This window comes from Panthera uncia (assembly GCF_023721935.1).
Source record: "Panthera uncia isolate 11264 chromosome A3 unlocalized genomic scaffold, Puncia_PCG_1.0 HiC_scaffold_11, whole genome shotgun sequence".
Lineage (NCBI taxonomy): Eukaryota > Metazoa > Chordata > Mammalia > Carnivora > Felidae > Panthera > Panthera uncia.
Window position 1 is genome coordinate 87169787 of NW_026057578.1, and position 17223 is coordinate 87187009.

Below are 17223 nucleotides of genomic sequence, written 5' to 3' on the forward strand. Positions count from 1 at the left end.
AGTGATGCTTGTTCTTGACATTTTATAGCTAAAGACACCAAGGCTCTGTTGGAGAAGATGCTCCATAAACACCTGACTAAATTAATGGGTGAATAAAGGAAGTGACTGGCTAGAAGTCAAACACTCATGCTGGGGCCAAGCTGGGGCTGGCACCTGGGTTGACGTGGCCCCAGCCGTGGACCTCACCTCTACAACATGGTCCCCCTGCCGTGGGAGGCCATCAGCTTCTCCCTGCAGGGGTGGAAGATGCTTAGAGGTCCAGGAAAAGAGTTCAGGCCTCACTTCCCCAGGGATTCTGGGGGCTTCCTAGAGGAAGAGGGGCCAGAACTATTGGGAGGTGGCTGAGGCCTGGCCCCGAGGGACTGTGGGGAAGTTAGGAAGGGGCAGAATTCCTGGGGCTAGTGCCGCACACACTGTGGATATTGGTACCTTTGTAATTGGCTCACATCTTTCCTCCCTATGAAAACTCTCTGGGCTCCCAGGCAGTCCAGAATGACCCTCCCACCTGCACTCCCCTCTGTGTCCCCCGGATAGCAACAGTATGAGATCTACCAACATCCCTATCTACTCAAGTGCCTTGCAGTGGGGTCTTAGTGAGTGCTCAGCAACTTTTCTGTAAAGGGGGGGGGGTGTTCCTTCTGTAAAGTTCAACCCATGCCCTCTGTCCAACTTCCTGCCCTCACATGCTCTTCCATCCTTTCCTTTCCCCTTCCCTCTGTGCATCCCAGATGGCCTGACCCCTCCTGGAGCCTGGGGTCTGCACCTTCCTCGGGGGGGCTTCCCACAAAATCCTCAGGCAGCCCTGGCCTGTCCCCACTGTGTTTCTGTACCCCTATTGCTCCCACCCACAACCCACAAAGCCAAGCCCTGATGCTTTAAATCCATCATTTATTGCCCACAGCTCATTAGTATTACATAAATCACAGAGATTGAGAAATTTTCTGAGAAGGTTAAAAAGACACTGCAAAGTCCCCTTGGTGTGGCCAAGGCATATGTGCTTGTGCCTCACTCACACCCGGCCCAGGGCTGGAAGAGCACTTGATGCCCCTGTCCTCTGGCCCTTCTGCTCTGAGGACCCCACTCTTCTCCCAGGCCAGGGGCTCAGGACAGAAAACAAGCCAGCTCACAATCAGGAAGTAGAAAGGGGGCTATCAGCCACCTTGACCCAGCAGCCGCCTAGACATCTTGGGCTTTTGGCCCCTGCACCATCAGATTATTCTCCGGAATGGGAGAAGGGCATCCCCGAGCCTCAGAGAATGTTTGAAGTGACTAGAAGAAGGCGGGGGTGGGGGGTGGGGCAGTACACCAGGGCTAGAGAACCAGTTGTAGGTATGGCCTGGATTCTGGCGCAGCCGGACCAGCCACACCCTAGCTGTGGGACCTAGCTCAGCCTCCTCCCCAGTCATGAGCCAGTCTGCCCACGAGGCCTCCCTTCCTCTGGCCTCAGCAGAGTGGGTGATGGATATTGGCCAAAAGGTTTCCCTTATGGTGTTTTCTACAGCCAAGCCAGGGCTTATCTTATCAGCATGGCCACTGACCCTCTGTCACCATCACCCTGAGCTGTATTATACAGATCTTTTGCCAACCCCTTTCCCAAGGAGGAGTCCCGTTAGCTCACCTGAAGTTGCATTTGGGAGCATGACCAGAAATCATCCAGGAGACAAAGTAAGTAGGTTATGAGATGACAAGGCCACAGGGGTGGGGCTGGGGTGGGGCTGGGCCAGGGCAGCCAGTCCAGAGAGGGAGCCGGAGAGACCCCATTTCTACCACATCTCCAGAAAGGGTGGGAGTGGGGCTGGGGTGGGCAGTTTTGGTCTCAAGGTAAAGTGCACACAAACAAGGTCCAATGAGAGGGGGTAGGGTGAGTTTGAAGAGAGCTTTTCAAAAGGGGACCCAGAAACACCCAGCCTGTCATTGGCACGGTCACATCATGGCAGGATTGGCTCAAAAATACTTGCCCCTTTTTCTCTGCTGTTCTGTTCTCCCTACCTGCTCTGTGTTCACCCCTTCCTGACTGGTAGGGGGGTGCTGCTCCTCAGGAGAGTGGGGGGCCCTCAGGGCAGCATTCTGCAGAAATAGCAGGGCCAGGCTGGGAGGTCCTCACAGACAGCACGGGGTTCTGAGGGGGTACATGGTGCCAGTGCCTATGGAAGACCCACCTTCCCACAACCACCCCTGCACGGAGGATGGTGAGAGCTGCCCATGGCCACAGCCTTGCTGCCCTGCACTAGTCTTTTCCTGCACATGCCTGTGTTCACCTCCAGCCAGGTCTCTCCCCAGGTGGAGTCACCAGGGAGGTGAGGAGGCCATGCGGCTGCATGTTGAGGGCTCCATTCCAGCTGGGGGCAGGTGAAGGGTACAATGGGGCCCATGCTTCCTCTTTGTTTGCCCTGTTCACCCTCACCTCGGGTCCTGCTGTCTTCTGCAGAGCCCCTGCAGGCCTCTCCTTTTCTTGGCTTGCCAATGGGAAGAGACAGGAGCCAGCAGCAAGTGGCCTCGGAGGCCGGTGCAGGGTGAGAGGTGGCACGTGGGTGTGGAGCCACACTTAGGCCCAGCCACCCACACTATCTCCTCCTTCAGAACTGAAAAGGGGCAAAGATCAAGTGTTCCCAGGATGTGGGTTCACATACAGAAAGTCAAGGTCTAGCTCCTGAGGCCATTCCCAAAGGGGCCTGCCCCTTTCCCAGTTCAGTGTCCACACTGGGGATGTGCCTGGGATGACCAGCATCTGAGCAGGACAGGCAAAGACGAGGTTAGCTGGAAGAGTCGGTGGGAACGCCCTGATCCAGTCCTCTGGTTCCGGATGGGGAGTAGAGGCTCAGAGAGGGGAGCAGACTTGTCCAAGGTCACACAGCCCATTGGTGCCACAGCCAGGGCCTGCAGTTCCTGGCTTGATGCTGACTCTCAGATTCGTACCTAGAAACCTGCCTCTGCACTCAGGCATAAGACCCTCCCACTTGGGAAGCAGTGGGATGGGGCAGGAAGCCTTGGGGCCTGAGAGCCCCCCAGATGGAGGTTGGTCCAGCTCCAGCTCTAGCCCCATCCTCAGCCCCACAGCCCCGCTTCCAGCCTGGTGACTAGAAGGAGGGTCACCCTGCAGAGGTCAAAGTGCAGGCCCACAATTCCAGCCAAACATCATTCCTTCTTGGGGCTTCTTGCCTGAAGCTGGGGCCTCGAATGGATCGGGATTCCATGAAGGGTGACCCCAGCCCCAGGCACTGGGCTTCGTGCAGAGGGATTGGTTCTGCAGGTTGTAGCATGGATGAAGGCCAGCCACACTCAGAGTCAACTGCCCACAGAATCTTCCAGAGGCTTCCAGTGCTTCTGACTCCCTGGGCCACCTCCTGAGGACCTCAGTCATAGCTGCTTCCTCCTGTGAGGTGTAGACTGCCTCCCCTACCCTCAGCCCAGCCCAGCCCAGCCCAGCCCAGCTCAGGGAGCCATTGGGCCCGGTCACCATAATGTCTTGAATCTACCAGCCCTTCTGCCAACCCAACCAGCCCCCTGGCCTATTCCTACTGCCACCACTGGTCCGCTGCCGCCATCTGGGCCACTGCAGCCAAGGCTCAGACTTGATTCAGATAAAAAACAAAAGAAAAAAAAAAACCCAAAGTATAAAAGGATCCTAAGTCTATCCCGTGGGCACTCTACAATTTTTCAGGTTCACAGATAATTGTGCTGAGTAGAGTTTTGACAACCCCACGTAAGGCCCAGAAATGCACTTGATTATTTCTTATAGGAGATGTGTCAGAATTCCTCACCCTTATGTTAACATGTGAATAGATTAGTCTCCCTACCACTGTGGGTCCAGTGCTCCCCCAGGTGGCCCAGGACCGGTGGGATCAGCTTGCCCCTCCCTGCAGGTGCAGCCGGGAGACTCCTTCCCGCCCCCGGCTCCCCGGCCTGGATAGCACTCCATCCCCAGGCCGGCCGGCCACCACTCACAGCCCCTTGTTGTATACCACCGTCCGACTACTCGTGGCCCGGGCAATTTCAGGCTCTAACTGGGACGTCTCGATCTGAGGAGAGAGAACAAAGTAGAAAGGTGAGGGGGGACGGGTGAGTGTGGAGGCTGGGAGTAGCATTAAGACTATCCTGGTGCCCAAAGTTCTCCCCCACTGCCGCCTACTGACACATCCTCCTTTACCGCCCTCCTGCCACAGTATCCCTTCCTGGCTAGGTCTTGTGTCTTCCTCTGACGGTGTGTCCATGCAGGTGAATGTCCCACACTCTGACCTCCGAGTCGTGTCTTCCTCATCTCCCAGGGCCCAGTCTGCTTCCTGGCACACACCCACTCCCACACCCACTCCCACACCCACCCTGGACCTGGTCCCCACCCAGGGCTGCTCCACCCACACTCCTGAAACCCAAACTCAACCTTCTTGGACTCCACAGTCCCTATCCTTCCAGTACCCCACTCACTATCCCTATCTGTTTTTAGACATCGAAGACCTCAAGCCCCAGACTCCCTACAGCTCAGTCTTCACACCCACCCGCTCCAACCCGGACACCAGGGGCTGTCGCTCCAGCCACTCTCTAGCCCAAAGGTCCTTCCAGCTCTGACTGGCAGAGGCCCAGGTTTAGAGGAACTAAACCATGCTCTTGAACCTGACTTTGCTGGGCCCCCACAGTGACCAGCAAACCGCCTCCTCCCAGCCACTTTGCCCAGTCAGCTCCTTCCCTCATTCTCCACAGGGGCCACCTTAAACCTTCTCCGCCCTCCTTAGTCACTCCACCCTCAGCTCCCCACTCTTCCTGAGCAGAAGAGCCTTCTTCCTACTTCAGAGAAAAAGCAGAAGACAACAGAAGAAGCCCCTCGGCATCCCCCCATCAAACCCATGAACTATCTGTCCACGCTGCTCCGCACCTGCCCTCCTGCCACCCCTCCCCTCAGAAGGCAGAACCTCCTGGGGTCCATCTCCCCCATGCCCACTCCGGGAGCCCACTCCCAGACTCTCCTGCTGTCTCCCACCTTCACAGTCCACTGACTCTCGACCATCAGCGTTTCAACACTGACAAGAACTTCTCATCTGATAAACTGTCCCGTTAACCCCACGTCACGCTCCAGCTACCGCCTGGTCTCTCTCCTCCCCCACAACCAGATTTCTTTAAGGCACTGTCTCAGGTGGCCTTCTCCACCTCTTCACCTCCCACTGACTTTCCAACCCACGGCAAATCTGGTTTCTCTTCCCACCACAATCCACAAAAATCCTTCTCTCCCAAGTCACTGCCACCCTGCACTTTGTGACATCCACTGGACACTTCTCAGGGTCACCGGGGGCTTCGTCTGGCTGGGCCCTCTTCCCTGCACAAGCCCTGGGGTGATTCCACCCTCCCGGGGACTCCCCAGATCTGCGGGTTCTCCGGCCATGTTTCTGCCCTGAGTCCTGGGCATGCAGGGTCTGTCTACTAGACCTTTTCATGGATGTCTCACAGGCACTTGAACTCAACCCTAAAATCGAAATCGGGATTGAAGTCACCATCTGCCCCTGTCCCAACCCGGCTCCCCACACCGTCATCCAGTGATGCTCTGGCACCACCTCACTTCCTCTTTCCTTCCTTCCCCTCAAGTCTCCGTCTACCCCCGCCTCAGACAGTGCGAGCCTTCCCAACCACAAGTTTGGGCACCCCTCTCGTCCTCATAAAATGGCTCAATGACCCCCCTGTCCTCAGGGAACACTCTCGACTCCTGCGCTATTCGGCCCCTGCCTAGCCTCGCCCTGCGCCTGGGGCTGGAGACACTGCACACGCCTACTTATTGCCATGCCTCAGATACGGGGCTTTCCCCACCCTGGTTCTTTGCCTGAACTGCCCCTCTGTCACCGCCTCTCCCCACCCCCCTTGCCGGGCTCCTCCTTGGGCTTATCTTCCACATCTCAGTTTCAGACATCTTCCCTCCTCCAGCCTGGGTGTGGCCACTTCCTGGGACCCCCCACAGCTTCTGGCAGTTTTTGCATCTCAGTTGTATCACTTGTTTCTGAGGTTGACCGTCCACTCGTCTTCCCCCTCTCCACTTTAGACTGCAAGCTCCACAAGGCAGCAAACGTGACGTGCGATCGTGTTCATCCCTGCACCCTCAAGGCCCACTGCCAGTGCACAGGAGGTATTCAGTAAGTGTTGAATAAATGAATGGAAAGAAGGGAGGCAGAAGGCACTGGGAAATAAGGTCCCCCTGGAGGCTCTACAGCAGCCCAGATGTTGGTCTGCAGCTCCAGACACTTAGCCAGGAAGGATGCCTGAGGGAACCTGAAAGGGAGGTGCTACTTCAGTGAGGGGGGCCTCGGTGTGGTCTCCACCCTAGGCAGAGTCAAGGAAGTGCCGGGCCTTTGTGGCTTAGTTCAGCCAAACCTGGTCCCAGGTACCTGCTGTATGTCAAGACAGGGCAACCCTGAGAAGTATGCAGAAGGTGCCATAGACCAGCCCTGCCTTCAAAGAACTCGGTCATGGCCAGACCGGGCATGTCAGAGGCCAGGAAGGAGGGAGTTCAGTGTGGACTAGAGCCAGTGGGCACGGTGGAGTTTCTGGGGAAGGGGGACCCTTCCCCTGTGGTCCACGGTACCCCCATACCCAGGCTCTGGCCACTGAAGAGGGCCAAAGAGACAAGAGCTAGGCTCAGGGCCCAGGCCTCTTCCCCACCCCCTCTCCTCAAGCCACCTCTTCCCTCCCCACCCCTGCCGGCCTCCGTGTCCCCTCCACCTCACCAGCTCCCCTCGTCCCCATGCTGCCACTGACACAATGCACAGCGCCCACGCTTAAAAATCTAAATGCTTTTGAAAATGTTTAACCTAGTTAGACAAATTAGCAAAAATTTGTGCAAAACAATTTAGGTATTTAAAATATTCAATGTTTTTAAAAAACTGGAAAACTGTTCTTAGCTTTCAGCTGCAAAAACCAACAAAATATAACATCCCAGCAATCTTACCATGAGGTGTAACATAACCCTTCGGGAAAGCTGTTAAACAGCTACTGAGGCATCCTGGGAAATAGCACTTCATTTATTCAAATGCACATATGTCAGGCTTTTGCACCATATGTCACTCCAAGCTATTTACAGTAATAATTAAATCTTAATCAACGTTTAACCTCTGTAAAATGTTTGAAGAATCCTAATCACCCTTCAGACTGCACTAATGAAGGAGAAATATATAAACATAAAAGGAAAATGATGCACAGATATCACACTGGAAAGAACAGTAATTGCAAAATTGTATTTCTTTTAAATATAATCAGTAAATGATGTAAAGTAAGCCAAGGAGTATTTTAAGTTAAGACATCTTGGATGTCAGAGGTGTGAGCAGCTAATTTTGTTCTGCTACCCATAACAGATGTAGCATATTTTATTTTAGTGCCATTATTAGCAACTTCCCATGCCGGCTTTCACTGAAGCACCGAGGCCCGCATTAAAATCGGAGAGGCTGCTCACCACCGCGGTGGAGGACCACGGCCGGGGCCACGGCCCACTCGACCCGCTCCCTGCAGGGTGCCGGCCTGGGTGCAGACCAAGGCCTCATCCTCCCTGCGGGGGCTGTCCCTGACTCAGGTCCCCCAGGCTCCTCACCGTGCTGAGGGCAGGAGGTAGAAGGGATGCAGGGGGGAGATGCGGGCAGTGGAAAGGCTCTGGGGAGGGGTAGCTGGTTGAGGTACTCAGGAGCAGAGGCTCGGGGACAGAGTGGCCTTCGGGGCTTTTTCTCTCATTTCACATTAACCAGCCCTCACGTCAGACGTTTATGGCTGTCAACTCCATACACCAGGGCTGGGCACACAGAGATGGACAGGTGAGATGGACAGTCTATCTCATCCATGCCCTTGAGTAGCTCACAGTCTAGGGGAGGAGTCATCTATGAAAGCACATGGATCCCAGAGAGACAAGGTGCCATGGTAACTGGGGAGGGGGTGGGGGTTACCACGTATTGATGAAAGGAATCAGGAAGAAAGACTTCTCAGAGGAGGTAGGCCGGGAATAAAATGGAGGATTTTGATAAGAGAGGGCAGGAAAAGCATTGGCGGGCCAGCACGGCCCGTTTGGTGTGGGCAACGTTGGGCATGTAGGGAATGCGGCAGGACGTGGAGGTGGGGCTGGGACGGGCAGGCCCTTATGGGCCACACGAACGTGTCAGTGTGGGCCATGGGGAGCCACGGGAGGATTCTGAGTGGGGGTGGGCCATGATCCAGACTCCATTTTAGAAATGTTTCTCTGGTGGCGGTGGATGTGGAGGACGCATCAGAGGGTAAGTGAGGGGGCAGCTGTGGGAATAAGAGAGAGGTGCCAGGTCCTGCCCTATGATGCTGCCGGCGGGGCTGTGAGGAGGGTGGCACTGAATCCTTTCTGAAGAGAAACCCATAGGAGTTGATGACCAATCCCATGTGGGGGTGAGAGGGAGGTGTCGAGGATGACTGTGCGTTGGATGACTCCTAATTCTAGCTCGGGAGCTGGGGTGGCTGGTGACGCCGTTCTCAGAGGCAGGGAATGCGGGAGGGGGACGGGTCAGGGTGGGAGGGTGACAGGCTCAGGCTTGGTCATGTTGAGTTCCCTAGGCAGAGAGGCCAGGGAGGCAGACAGCGCATGGGTTCGGGAGCTCTGGGCAGGGGTCTGGGTGGGAGAGCAAACCTGGGATGTGCAAGCACAGCTGGAGGCCCCAGGGTGGGGGAACTTGCCCAGGAGAACAGATGGAAGGGGAGGGCGCCAGGCCTGGAGAACAGGCAAATTTGAGGGGCGGCTGAAGGGAACAAGCCCATGATGGTAGCCTTGAGGGACCAGCCCAAAGAACAGAATCAGTGACAGGGGGTGCCAAGGCACCAGGCAGCATGGATACCAGGCACAGCTTTCTGAGTGGTCCCAATGAGGGCTGAAAGGCTTCAGTCTTCACAACGGGATTTGGTGACCTCTGGAGTCCAGATTTCCTACCCCCAACTCAGCGCTGACTCCGGGCACAGACTCTCACTTCCATCCTGGGCCACTTCAACTGGCTGTCCGTTAAGACTCCTCTAGCCTTGGCTGGGGCTGGGGCAATGGCGGATCTCACGGGCGTCGGGACCATTGGGGATCTTTACCGCTGGGCTCAGCGGGAGGCCCCCACAGGAAAGACCCCTGTGCCGTTTGAAGATCACCTCTCTGAGGTGTGGGGGTCCTGGGTCTCCTCCACAGCTATCACATCCAGGGCTCTGCTGGTAAATGGATGTGATTCAGATACAGAGTGCCCCACTGCTGCCCCAACCAGAGACAGAGACAAAGGGCTGTGCTGTTGTTTTGGGGGCACCCCTGCTGCTCAGGGTGGGGGGGGTTGATGGATAAGAAGCAGAAGCTGGCTTTATGTGCCATGTGAGCAGCAGATCAAATGGCGTGTTGGCCACAGAGGTTCATGGGTGGGTTGTGGAGTGAGGGAGTTGCCAAGGCCTGGTAAGGGGAATGGGTGCAGCAAGAGGGATCACCAGTACCAACCCAGTAAAGGCTTGATGGCCCAGGGTAGTGGGCCGAGGGCAGGGCTTGGTTCTGACCTCAACAAGCTCTGAGGGGCCTCCTACAAGGAGAATGGGATGAGGAGAAAGGGGGCTGGGCAAGAAGTGGCCATAGGGAGGAGGGGTGACCTAGTTCCAGGCTGGCCTCAGGGGGCAGGCAAGAGCCCCTGGCTCCCTCTCTTCATCTGGTAGACACCTCTCCAGGTACCTGACAGCCAGTTAGCAGGGGATGGGGAGCCAGAGCCCTGGAGGGTGGGGGCTGCAGGGACCAGTGAGAGAGCTGAAGTCATCAGCTGTCTGATAGTCCCCCACAAGCCCCAGAACTGGCGGTGCCAGGAGGCCGTGGGCCTGCTGGACACACACCCGCTCTGCCCAAGAGAGTGCTGCCCAGCCACTGTTCCCTGACCCTGAGGTACAACCTGCACCCTGGCTCCCAGAGAGCCTCATCCAGGTGCCCTACCCAGCCAGACCCTGCTGCCCCTCACAGCAGATAGTCCCTAACTTTTAGTTGCAGAAAACATGAATCATCATGTCCAGAAACCCCCAGCCCCCCTGAGCACCCCAAGGCCCAGCTGGCCCCAGAGTCCCCTAGAGCAGCCTGACTGGGTCTTCCTTAGTGGTGCAGGAAGGGTTAACCCTGAGCTATCTGCCTCTGTCTCCCGGCTCATTATGGGTGGGGGGCCCGAGTCAGGAATGCATTTGGGGCCACCGCTGCCTCTGCAGCCTGGGAGCACACACACCTGCAGCCAGGCCGGCAGATAGTTTACATATTTGAACCTGGAGCTAAGGTGCCCAGACACAAACAGGAAACTGGATCCCTGGCCTGTGCCCCATTCTCAGGGGCTTTTACCTACTACAAAGAACTTCCTCCTCCTTGCCTTTCTTCTGGTGGCTTTTCTGCCTCCTTTTCAAAGGCATGGGGCTGGGGGGGCGGGGTGTTCAGTGTGACCCCGTGACATGGCTCAAAGCTGCCTCCTGCTCCTGGCCAGGGTTCTGGGCTTCTGCATCTGCAGGTGGTGCTGACATTGACATGGGGTCCAATGCCCAGGCCGGCACCTGACTGACCCTGTGTGTCTGACGCCTCTTTCAGGTCTAGCACGTAAGGGGCAGCACACCCCACGCTCTCTCTTCAGGGCTGAGCAGGCCTCGGGTCCTGCTTAGGCACACGAGTCTGGGCCCCATCTTTCGTGAAGCTGTCCCGAGTGTCCTAGAGGGCAGAGGTGTTAGGACAGCGCTGGAGAGCAGCTGAGGCTTGAGCCTAGACCCTGTGGGTCAGGCCTATGGTTGCCGGCTTTTGGCTCCCGCTGCTTTCCCAGTGAATGTCAGATTCCTTGGCTGGATGCTAAAAGCCTTCTGGGACCTTCTCCAGGTTTCTCACCTACTGGCTGCTCTCCATTTCTAGTACACTGTATGTTTAGCCTTTGAGGCCCAAGTCTAGCTATATCTTAATCCTCTAAGGCTGCCTCCTCCAGGAAGCCTCCTCTGATCTTCTCAAACCAAATCCATTGCCCCTTGCATTTATTTCCATCTCCATCACATCCCCAGTTGCAGGCGATTTGTTCACTAATCATCTATGAACACAGCAGTCCCCCACCTCACCCCAGTTCAAGCCGGTAGGTCCTTGGCAGAAGTTGAATCAAACTGAACTGAAGGTCCCCAAGTGTAGGGATCCCGTCTATACTCTTCCATCTCCCCTGTGCAATGTGTACCCAGTGGAGGCTCAGACCCCCTCCCCATTTTGGAGCTTTGTACTGTTCCTGGGTGCCCCCTGGTGGATCAATCTCAGAATCCTTCTCTGTCCTCCATCTTCTCAGCTTCAAGGCCTCAGTTTCCCCATATGTGTGGTGGGAAGATTTTCTACTTCCTGGGACTGACATGAGGATAATATCAAGAAACAGGTGAGAGAGTTCTTTGGAAACTTGGAAAATCCATGTGATGCTGCATAAGGAAGGAAGGACTCCATGGCTATCCTAGAGCCCAGGCCCAGTCTTGTTCACGGGTGTCTCCTCATGGCTCACAAGGCTGAGCCCTTGTTTGTGCACAGGCCAGGCATGTTCTAAGCTTCGCACATATTGATGCTTTTAATCCTCTCAGCGGAAGCTTTGCACAACCAAGCCTCCTCCCTCCCTGTCCTGAATTCAGCTAGGCTTTCTAGAAGGTCCTAGAAAGAACCAGGAGGGACAGGCTGAGAGGTGGCCCTGCTGGAGGATGTCACTGGGGCATGTGTGTGCATGTTCATGTGTGTGCTTGTGTGTGGGCCTGTGTGCACATGCAGGTTTGGGCTGGGGGTGTGGGGAACAGGCAACGTGACAGGTGGCGTTGGCGTTCCTGGGCTCTGAGTGGCTTTGCCATTCCCATCCGTCCCTCCTGGGGGGTCCTGTGGGCAAACTCCAAGAAAGCAGCGGGCGGGGAGGCGGCAGATTTCTGACGGCAAAAATAGCCCGCTTTGGAGTTCAGTAGAGACTGATTAAACCAGTAAACGAGAAAAACCCCAAACAAACAACTCCAAGGAAAGTGGGAGATGGATTTGAGATTAGAGGGAAGAGGCCCCTGCTCTGGGAGAAGGTGAATGTCTGTGGACTCAGGAGGGCCACAATGCCCTCTAGACGTTGCCTCTGGCCTCATAACAGCACCGCAAAAGCAGGAGAAGCAGGAACCGGGGTAAGCCCAGATGAGCCACACTCTGTATTAGGTGTTGATAAAGAGCTCTATTTCTCAGCCCTAGGAACATCCTTATGTGTTGAAAGAGGGAGAAAGGACTATTGTCTCGAGGTAGTAGATGGGACACAGGAAACAGATGTCACCGAAGTCTACCTATGTGAGGTGAGACAGATCCTAGTGTGGCTCATCAGAGAGGACTTCCTGGAGGAGCGGTCATTTCTAGAACAGCCTGAATATAGACCTGAGCTCATTCCCAATTCTTCCCCATTCTTGGTTGGGCATTCAAATGCTTTCCCAAGAAAAAGAGAAAGGGAAAAGAGAGGCAAGCTGGGGTAGATATTTGCTTCTGGTAAGTCACAGCTTCCAGCCAAGCTGGTTCGCGAAAACTACCATTTTCCTCAGAGCTGCTGATGGGGAAAGAGGTGGTAGAGGTTCTGCTGCCAGTGGGGTCACCCATATTCTCTTCCCAGACAGGGAGGGGGTAGGGAATGAGAAGGGGGTGGCTGAACTTGACACTCAGGTACCTCATCTACAGCATGGATGTGGCCTCTAAGAGCCACCCTCTGGGGCCAGGGTGACTTGTGGTTTGTGAGTGGTATGAGGATGTGACGAGGGCCTTAGCCTTCTTCAGAACATGCCTTCTAGTGCCCCAGACCCTCTAAGGCTGAGGTAAGGAGAGGGTAGGCTGAGTGGGGGTGGGGTTGGCAGGGCTGACATGGGAGGCTTTGAGCAGGAAGCCTTGAGGGCCTCTGATGATGTCTTTTCTTCCAGTCAAGGTGTTTGGCAGAAGCTGGAGGGGCAGGGGAAGGTGGGAAGTCCTCTGCTGAGCTGTCAGGCAAGGCCAACGAGCAAAGGCCAACCAACCAGCAACTGCAGGACATGCCAACAGAGCAAACAGGTGCTCGCTACTGGTGAACCTGACTCCTTGCCTCCCACCTGGCATGTGGTACAGGGAAAAGAGATGCACACACACTTAGAGAGCCCCCTAGCCCTATGGAAGAGCCCAGGGTTCTCTCCTTCACCTGCAGCCAGCCAGAGGCACATAGCCCATCTTTTCTGTGCCCCCACTCCAGTCCCTATTGCTGCTGGGAGGCCAGAAGAGTCAAGTGAGGGTCCAGGGGCCACAAGGCAAGTTCCCAGGAAGGCCAGGCTCTGCCCATTAACCATTTGGCAGCATTCTTGAGCCACGCCAGGCCCTCAGAGGTGGCTCTCAGAGGGCACACTCGTGCTGCAGACAAGACACCTGAGGGTCAGATGGGGTCAGCATCTGACTCAAGATTGCATGGCCTGCTGTCAGCTCTTCAAACTCCAGAACAAGGGCCTGGTCTAATGGTTTCGCTTCCAGAATCCTAATGGGCAGAGCCATGAAGAAACATAGTTCCACCACCCTATGGCTGGGGAAACTGAGGTCTTTAAGGTTAAGACCAAGGTCATATGGATAGTTGAGGCTGAGGGATGCCAGCCTCTGCCTCTGGAGGAGGGTGGGCCTGGGGGATGTGGGGTGACCGCCAGCCCCAATCCCACCTATGGACAGGGCAGAGCTCTTAGTGGCCTCTATTCCCCAATGCCTCACTCATCCACAGAAAAGCCCCACCTTTTCCTGTGGACACATTTCAACCTCACCAAATCAGCTAATTATTGACAGTTGGTGAAGAGGAGATTTCACTTTTTCCTCCTGTTAAACTGCTCCTAATTAGTTCCCTGTTACCACGGCTGGCTCGCCCGCCCGCCGCCCGCCCGTTCACGCAGTAATCCCGCTGCACAGTGCCTCATTAACCTTTTGCTCCTCTCCTGCCGCCTGCCAACAAGATGAAGACAAAAACAGATTGTCAAACAATGGCTCCGGCTTGTATGTGCAGCCCTGTTCCCCAGCCCCCGAGCTCCCAAGGGAATAGTGGGGAAAAGCGAGGGGAATGGGGTTGGGGGGGGTGGTGGCGGAAGCCGGAGAGGAATTAAGGAAGGGAGAAAGAGGCACAAAGACAGAGAGACAGAAACAGGCAGGGACACGGGGAGAGGACTTGGCCAAGGTACTGCTTCTTGCTCCAAGGAGACATGAGGTTCATTAAATGGGATTGGAAACTCTCCCAGGTGGGGAATGCTGGCTGTCAGAGTTGGAGGGACATTCACCATCCCCTGGTCCAGCCTCTTGTGGCAGCAAAGGCTGTGGGCATGAAGACTGGACTCTGGACATCTTCCTCTAGGGACCCGGGCCACAGGCACAGAGTGTGTGTGTGTGTGTGTGTGTGTGTGTGTGTGTTTATGCACGTGTGTGTCTGGGGGAGGACAGAGATGACCACATTTGCTGGAACCCAGAGCCCCAATCTACAGAGAGGACTGTAGGGTGGCCAGACAGGCCACCACAAATCAGGCCCCACATGCCATGGTGGCCCCCACAATCCATGTGACCTTGAGTTGCCTCTGGAAAAGCCCCAGCACAGTCCTCTGCTTTATTTTCATGTTACTACACCACCACCTGACATTTGTTGTTCACTGGGTTTCTGCCCATCCCATCAGAATGGAGGCTGTCTGATACCAGGGGGCTATGACATGATTCTCATAATTACAAGAGGAAGGGAAAAGCAACCCAGCATCTATGGGGTGGGAAACAGAATCTAGGTGTGGATGGGTCCATGCCTGGGCACAGCCTGACTGAGACAGTCTTGTCCAGTGCCTCACAGCCCTAATCTACAGGTCACAGGGTCACTCACTCCCTGCACAGTGACCGGCCTGGGATCTGGAAGGAAGGCCAGACCTTACCCCCCTGTTCTCACACTCAACTTCCTAAGGAGGTTCCCTGCTCTACCTGCTGGCCTACTAACAACCCTCCCCCTGCCCCCAGTTCTGGGGTAGAGATTAAAGGCACAAGAGGTGGCACCTGAGTGGCTCAGTTGGTTAAGCCTTAAGCATCCAACTCTGGATTTCAGCTCAGGTCATGATCTCATGGTCCTGAGATCCAGCCCCGTGTAGGGCTCTGAACTGGGTGTGGGGCCTGCTTAAGATTCTCTCCCTCTTCTCTCTCTGCCTGTCCCCTGCTCTTGAGCACAGGCTTTCTCAGGCTCTCTCTCTCTCTCTCTCTCTCTCTCAGAGAAAAAAAAAAGTTTAAAGGCACAAACACCTACTCCAGACAGTCCCTGTGAACATGGACAGGGACTCCCCATGAAGGGTAGGAGGGTTGGCTGAGGGTGCTGGAATGTTCATAATAATACATTATCAGGGAGCCATCTGGGACTCAGACTTGGGCCTTTTCACTTTATAGAGATATAAATGTGGGCTGAGGAGGGACATAAAATCCTTTCGTGAGTATGGAGCCACCATTACCACCTTTGGACCTTGGGCAAGGCATGCCTCAGTCTCCTCCTTTGTAAACACAGAATAATATTGACTCCTATTTCATAGGACTGTCATGTCCTAGTCTCCCATCTCCCCTCCACCACCAAGCAGGCTGCTCTACTTACTGGACCCAGGGCCGTGCCTTTCTGCCCTGGGCTACGTGCATCCCCTCCTGTGCATTCCTTCCCCCTACTGGCCCTCTCCAGGCTCCCACCCCCATCAATGGAACACCCAGGGAGTGCCACTTTCTTTACTGTTCTTGAATGGTTTCCCATTCATGAGCTTGCTTCTCTGAACACAGAGAAACTTGACTATCATTCGCTTCCTAGATTGCTTTGCCTACACACCCAGCTGACAGGTCCCCTTGCAGTAGCTCACTCTGCGGAGAGCCCCTCCTCCTTGAAATGACCTTGTCCTCAGGGTCCATGGTGGTGCTCCATCAGGGTCCTCCCTCTGCTCCTGGCTGCCCCTGCCTTTTCCTGATGCCTTTATTTCCTCCCACAATGACCTCACCCCTTCCTTGGCTTCAGTTCCCCCCAGGCACCAAAGGTACCATCTCCAGCCAAAATCTCTTCCCAGAGTCAGAGATGTGCACACCTAACGCTAACGCTCTAGGTAACATCCCTTAAGAGTCAATAATACCTCAGACTTGAAGGGCATTGGGAGGACTTGATACAAGGGATGCACAGTTACCAACATGCTGACAGGCCTAGTAGATGCTTAGCAAATGGTGGCTATTATTATTGTTTGCAATTTTAATTTTAAAATTAGCACCATTTTAATAGGCAGAAATACTAATTTGAAATGAGCAGCAAAACTCTCTCCCAGGGATTGAAGGGAGGATTGAAGTTCTTTCCTCAACCTCTGGGGTTAGTGGGTTGGAAACTCCACACCAATCACTGCAGGCCAACCATTCTAGAAACAAGTTCCTAAACTCTATTTCCAAGTCCCCTAATTAATTAATTGGTGTTCCAGCTATTACTCCTGTTGACAACCTTGGTGACTCTTGGCAAGGATGGGTCAGCCCAAGCAAGTCCAGACTTATTATGGCAAATCCCACTGGCTTCTGGGATGTGAGACATGATCCCCATACGGCAGAAGCTGTACCTCATTAGAATTAATTGGAAGGATGGATGGAGGGAATGAGGTCCTCTCAGCCAGTTGGCTGATGGCCTTACTGCCACAGGTCGCAGATTGGCCTCAAAACAGCTCATAAAGCCCCCAGCCTTGCCTACATCCTAGTGGACTTGATGCAGGTGAGGAAGGGGCACTGAAAACCACATCCCTACCCTCCTTTCTTGAGAGAACAGACTTCTCATGCCATGATTACATTCTTCCCAGTCTAGAAAAAAAAAAAAGGCTTGGGTTTCAATGAGAGGGACTTTGGTCCATTTCCATGCCTGTTTGAGGCAGACATGAGGGAAGAGAGGAGCCTGAAGCTTGACTGAGAGCCTCTGTGAGGGCAGACCTGCTCACTGAGACCACCTCCTGCAGCTAGAGCCAGAGGCTTGGGTGGGTGGACTGCAGCCATCTCTCCATCATCTGCCCCAGAGGAACACCTGCCAAAGGCCCACTCCTAGGCTCTTCCCCCCAGAGAGTAGGGTGGCCCCCGGTCCCCCCATCTCTCCACTACCTCAGTGCAGTCAAAGTGGCTGAGGGAGGAGAGAAAATCCTACAGAACAAGTAGATGCAGCATGGCCTGGGAATGGGCCTCTGGGGGTTCCTCTCATATCACCGCCTCACTTCTGTGACGTTGGTCTGGTCCCTGGGCTGCTC

The 17223-nt window shown here is 55.0% G+C and overlaps 1 protein-coding gene across 4 annotated transcripts in view; it reads right to left on the reverse strand.

Moving 5' to 3' along the window:
* Window positions 1–871: 871 nt before the first annotated feature.
* Window positions 872–17223, reverse strand: part of SFXN5 (sideroflexin 5) — a 117174-nt gene continuing 100822 nt past the window's right edge. For all 4 annotated transcript variants that reach the window (XM_049651687.1, XM_049651688.1, XM_049651689.1 and 1 more), the window contains one exon: window positions 872–4019. In XM_049651687.1, coding sequence (XP_049507644.1) covers window positions 3942–4019 — 78 coding nt within the window. In that variant the 3' untranslated portion in view covers window positions 872–3941. The remainder of the gene's footprint in view (window positions 4020–17223) is intronic.